General features: G+C 31.0%; 1 protein-coding gene and 1 long non-coding RNA gene across 3 annotated transcripts in view; one reads left to right on the forward strand and one right to left on the reverse strand.

The window, feature by feature from the left end:
* Positions 1 to 533: 533 nt before the first annotated feature.
* On the reverse strand, positions 534 to 903 carry LOC109540477. The gene is made up of 2 exons (XR_002172198.2): positions 680 to 903; positions 534 to 611 (listed from the first exon to the last, which is right to left on the reverse strand). It is a non-coding gene; the product is annotated as an uncharacterized LOC109540477 (long non-coding RNA).
* A 191-nt stretch (positions 904 to 1,094) lies between these two features.
* The window catches only part of LOC125502395, a 5,910-nt gene continuing 1,487 nt past the window's right edge, over positions 1,095 to 5,517 (forward strand). The window contains exons 1-6 of one of the 2 annotated variants that reach the window (XM_048667640.1): positions 1,095 to 1,201; positions 2,942 to 3,226; positions 3,636 to 3,890; positions 4,365 to 4,565; positions 4,622 to 4,882; positions 5,052 to 5,261. In XM_048667640.1, the coding sequence (XP_048523597.1) occupies positions 1,199 to 1,201; positions 2,942 to 3,226; positions 3,636 to 3,890; positions 4,365 to 4,565; positions 4,622 to 4,882; positions 5,052 to 5,261 (1,215 nt within the window). In that variant the 5' untranslated portion in view covers positions 1,095 to 1,198. Of the gene's footprint in view, positions 1,202 to 1,982; positions 2,037 to 2,941; positions 3,227 to 3,635; positions 3,891 to 4,364; positions 4,566 to 4,621; positions 4,883 to 5,051; positions 5,262 to 5,517 lie in introns of those variants that run through there. The other variant, XM_048667639.1, reaches the window with a different exon arrangement.

Here is a 5,517-nt window from a genome sequence, read left to right on the forward strand (position 1 = left end):
CTAAGTAGAAAATAATGCACTCAGTTGAAAAATGTAAAAACTCCAGTAGAAAAAACATAATCGGGAGCCCCAGTTAACATCATACGCATAACTATTAATAATATACTCAAAATTTGTATTTAATAATACAACAAACTAATCATATTACTGTTTTCATGCAATAGTAAACCCAAGAGCTTTCAGAAGTTGAAGTTAGAAGTAAATTTTAAAATTAAATCGTCAAATCTAAAATTGCTCGAATTTTGTTTGGGAACATTCTGTATGGTAAAAGATGTAAAATACAGTTCACGTAACGCGCAACTAGGTAGCAAACATGTATTATGCATCAATGAAATGAAGAAGCAACTACTTATTTGAATTTACAGTATTTAACAAAAAAACATAAGTTATTTAAAGCTAATGAGCCAACCTATAGTCGAGTAATAAGGTATATGCACAACGGGATCGGAAAGAATAAGACACTAAAATAAAAAAGTATAAAAGACAGGAAAATTACTTTAAGAGATTATTATAAAATACTAAAACGAACGCTCCTCAAATGAGTCATTTATCATCACTGAATAAAATAACAGGCATATGTTAAAAATACTCTTCCATATCTTCGGTGCAAACTGCAAATATTTCGTAAAATCTTTGATATTACAGACAAATCTTCTCAATAAATTTTAATTAAACATACCTTTGACTACATTAGTTTTCGTAATGGGAAATCAAGCATCCGAGCACAAGGGCAAAAACGATCGCATTGCAAGCACAATTACTACAGTGAAGATTCGACCACTCAAGATATATGAGAAAATATCTCCTAAAGAGCACCAAATGCGGCCAAGATGCGTTTTCTTTTTGTTTGACCGCACAAAGCATTATGCAGAGAAACGAATTGAACAATTTTCAGAGAAATGTGTAACAAATATTTATGAGTAGAAAATGACAAACGAAAATTTTGTTTATTATTTATTATTGTCACGAATATTGTTTGTTGCTGTATTTTCCTATGGGTATTTTGATGTTTACACCGTGAAGACCATTTAAGGCAAATATCTTCGAGTATTATCTATCAATAACGTGAACTTAGCACCAATGAAGGCTAGGACCTACATTTAACATGATAAGACAGTATAAATATTAGAATCATTTAAGAAAGAACACGATCAATTTTCATTAGTGTGTGTTTAACCGTTGGAAGAGTTATATCAAAATGGTAAGTCTTGTATTAAAAAGAAATAACATAAATAAATATTAAAACTTTATATGGACTTAAATACAAAAGCTAAAGTCTCTTATTAATAATTGTAATTTTATTTATTAAAATCTGTAGTGCCCAAGAGGTTCCAGAGACCAAGATTTATTTTGCCACCCCTGGAAACTTGAAATTTTCTAATTTTAATGATTTAATTTAAACTTATACATTTATGCAGCTTTTAAATTTTAGTTAGCTGTTCATTTCGATTAAAAATAATTGCAAAAACTAAAAATTAACTATAAAAATTGAAAAATAAGCTACAGGTAAGGCGCACAATTTTGTGAAAATAAAATATTTGAACATATATTTCCTAAGCTGTTTTGCTTCTAATAATGTACTTGCTGCAATGTGCAGGTTTCCCAAATTAAAACAGTATTAATTTTGCTAGAGTTTAAATACAAAATCATATGAAAGTTTCTTAACGACTGCTCGAACTCGAATTCACGAATATTTGGCCAAATGATTCACAACATTTTTTAAATTCACATGGTTCACAAAAATAATACAGATTTGGGATATCCAAAAATTCCACCTGTTTAGACCTATTTGTACTTTTAAATATCTGAACTTTTGCATATATTTGGCCATACAGAATACATAAGATTGAATTCAGTCTGAAGATTTAACTCTAGCTTAAACGCGTTCAGAGTAGTTTTTCCATTTTAATTTAAAGTTGATCGAATACAGACATAATCACATATTGACGTGAAACTGAGATTAATTAAATTCTTTTTTTGTTAGTGTACACACGTGAATGTTTAATTTTTATTTACGTACTGTGGTAGTTTTTCCTGTAAGTTTTTTTCCAGAAGTTGAATGTAACAGTTTCTCTTATTTCTATGTATCTATATGAAGAAGTTTCAGCACATTATGAAAGTATTGTCGTCATTCGTTATTTATTTGGAATTTTGAGGAGATTGATATTTTATTTGATATTCGTTATTGTAGCAAAACATTATTTTGTTTTGTTTACTACGTTACACGTGCTCACAAACTGCTATAAAAAATGTTACACTTTCGATGTGCTTTGTATCATACTAGAAACTAGAATTTTCCAAATATTTGATTCAACTGGATGAAAATGTATTTTAGTTTTAATATGATAAATTGCGTTTATAACTCGCAATCAACTTTCTGGTAATTTTTCTTGCAATGTTTTAATCTCGTTTCCAGCAACTTGGAGACGGAAAAATTATCCGGTAAAAGTTGCTAATTGCAATTATAATTTCCGTTACTACTATCTTAAGAGCTTTAGAGATAAAAGTAATAATCCTCCTCACCAGACATTCATTAATTCGCTACAACGACCGAATCAATATTATTATTTAGTATCTTGTTGTTTTCATAATGCAGAAACGATTTCAATCGAATGGCGGTTTACGTCAGATTTCGTTGATCGTCTGCGTAAATTCAGGATATCTCATATGAATACATGTTCATATTCAGACAAAATTACTCATTCGTCGTCACTCAGAACACATTTCACTATAAACCAATAAAAATGTCAAATAATAATTACATTTTGCCCGATTGACTAATAATGTACCAGTTGAATAAATCGAATATTAAAAATTGAAAACTATAACAAAATACATGTATTAATGTGTTAGAAACTTCGGAAAAAACGGATAAGAATTTTATAAGTTTTAGTACCATGTAAGTGCTAACGCAATTTTTACAATAACAGTATTTGTTTAGTTTCAGACATCACCACAAGTAAACATGCTGAAGACATTCTTCATAAATATTGTGGCATGGAGCGTTTTACTCCCTGCAGTGGCGTTTTTCGCCGTATATAGGAAAATTGTTGATATCATACTACGGATGATACATGGCGAATTGTATGGGGGCCTATTCAACTTGAATGATACGGTTTTCTTTTGGAACGACGTTACATCTATTTATCTGACCACCGTATTATATATTAAGAGTAAACGCGAAATTGACCTCTTAAGCAACGTGCAGAATGTAATAAGGAAACAGGTAAAATAATCTACTAAAATCTACAAATTTAATTTATATTAGCAAATAAAAAGGCAAGTCACTACAATAGTGTAAACAACTTGCTTCTATATATCTATGCTAAAAGGCAGAACAATTAATATTATACGATGTAATATAATCTGCAACAACTAACAGACTAAAAAAGAAGACAGACAATACTAGAATATAGAGTCTAAAGAAGAGCGTAAGCATAATTAAAATACAATCGCTACAGTTTTCTTCTGGTTTGAATTCTTGTTCGATATACCTATCTACTATTATTCCACAACTCTGTATTAATGTCTTTTTATTACTCATCATGTGGTTGAACAAACAAAGGGCGTTTTGCCTTAAATAGAAAAATATAATGCAATATGAAAATGTAGGTACATTTAAAAACGTTCTGCAGATATTTGGTAATCCAGACGCGTATCCGAAACTAACAGGGACAAAGTGCTCATTTGGAGGATATTCCTACTGGAAGAAGTATGGCTGCCAGCCAGATTCTGTGGTACAATCTCTAAAACTGCCAAAGAATGAAAAATTCAGTGAAGAATACTTGAAGAAAGCTACTGCTGAAATCATTGAAAATAAAATTGATAACAATGACTCTGTATTGTGGAACTTCTATATCAGCGAGAAACCGCTTGAAGATTTTAGTTCGGTGAGTTGCATACCCTAATTAATAGTAATTTAATACATTTATAATATTATACGACCTTAACTGATCATGAATGTAATTTATGAACAGGCACGGATATAATGCCTATAATTAAGCTTGCAAACATTGAACATTATAAAGACAAGAATTTCGTTGGCACCATCCGAAAAATCTTACATAAAACTTTGCACTATCTTACATTAAACGTAATAATTGGTTAAACTTTAGTTGGTACTCTCAGTTTCCTATCTGATAATTTGTGTATGTTGTAAAGGAAGCTTAACATAAATATTTACAAATTTCTGGTTCAATTTAGAAACTTTATTCACTCTCATTTCAGCCAGCTTTTTGTAGCTATAAACAGCGGCTTAAATTTAAAAGTGTTTCCATACAAGCGAATCATTTGTAAAAATGTGTAATTCGAATATCAATTTCAACTCTTCTATAAATTGAATTCACATGTTTTATTATTTTTAGGATGGTTCCTTTTGTTATCCAATAGTAGCTCGATTTCATCACTCCATCGCCGATGGTACTTCGCTGGTTGCCCTGTTTATTCGGCTCTTTGGTGACAGTAAAGCCCAAAATTATACCGAAGAATTATTTAAAAAATTAATAAAGCCACCTATTGCCCATCATCATCATAAAATGGGAATCGAGTCGCTTGCAACACTTGTGGTAAGATTTTTAAATTAATTATTGTTCTTAGAAATGTAACTGTTTAATAATTTCAGAAAAAAATTATTAGAACTATTCATTTTGCGCTCGATCTTGTGTGTTTTGCATTTGGAAGACTTATTCAAAATAGTCAGTTGAGGGTACACGATGTGAATGGCTTACACCGTACCAGTTACTCTGGCGAAAAAATTACCGTTTGGGCTGATGAATCGGATTGTTTGATGATGGTGAAGAAAATAAGAGAGCGAACCAAATCGAAATTTACTTGCGTAATTAGCACTGCAGTAGCAGCGAGCATGACGGATTACTTAAAAAGGGTAAGAAGAATAATTCGATTGGAGTTGATTAATTTCTATTTGATATAATTATGCATAAACATGTATGCTTAAAGCACATGCCAGTATAAAGTAGAGCTGTTGAAGATTTAATTTTTTTTCAAGCACTGAATTAACAACAATTAGCTTATCCCAGTTTTTTTTATTTCAGAACAAGTTACCTGTACCAGAACAGACATCTGGAGTAATGGCATTACTTCTGCACTTCCCATCAATAGATCCAATTAAACCTGTCGTATTAGAGAATAAAGCTGCTGGTCTTTGCTACTCGCTACCATGCCATACATCCAACAATATATTGGATTTCTTACGAAATGTTACAGCATCAATGAACGAACAGTTAAAATACACCGATGCCATCGTAAGTATAAAGTTATCTGCTTCTAGAGGGCCTCTTAGTGTCTATTCCAACTAATCTAAGATATTCATTTGTCGACATGTACGGGAGTGAGCACATAAGTTCTATATTGTTTAGACTGATGCGTATTTTCAAAACCAAAATTTTTGTTGGCTATTTTGCATCAGTTTTGTGTCTTTTTAAACAGACAGAATTTCCTGATGTCTTTTACTACGAATGGATAATTATCTTATCTTTCTATAAAGAACGAATTTTTGCA

Source organism: Dendroctonus ponderosae, unplaced genomic scaffold (genome assembly GCF_020466585.1).
Source record: "Dendroctonus ponderosae isolate FM_Combo_2020 unplaced genomic scaffold, Dpon_F_20191213v2 Dpon_F_20191213_6, whole genome shotgun sequence".
In the NCBI taxonomy this organism is placed as follows: Eukaryota; Metazoa; Arthropoda; class Insecta; order Coleoptera; family Curculionidae; genus Dendroctonus; species Dendroctonus ponderosae.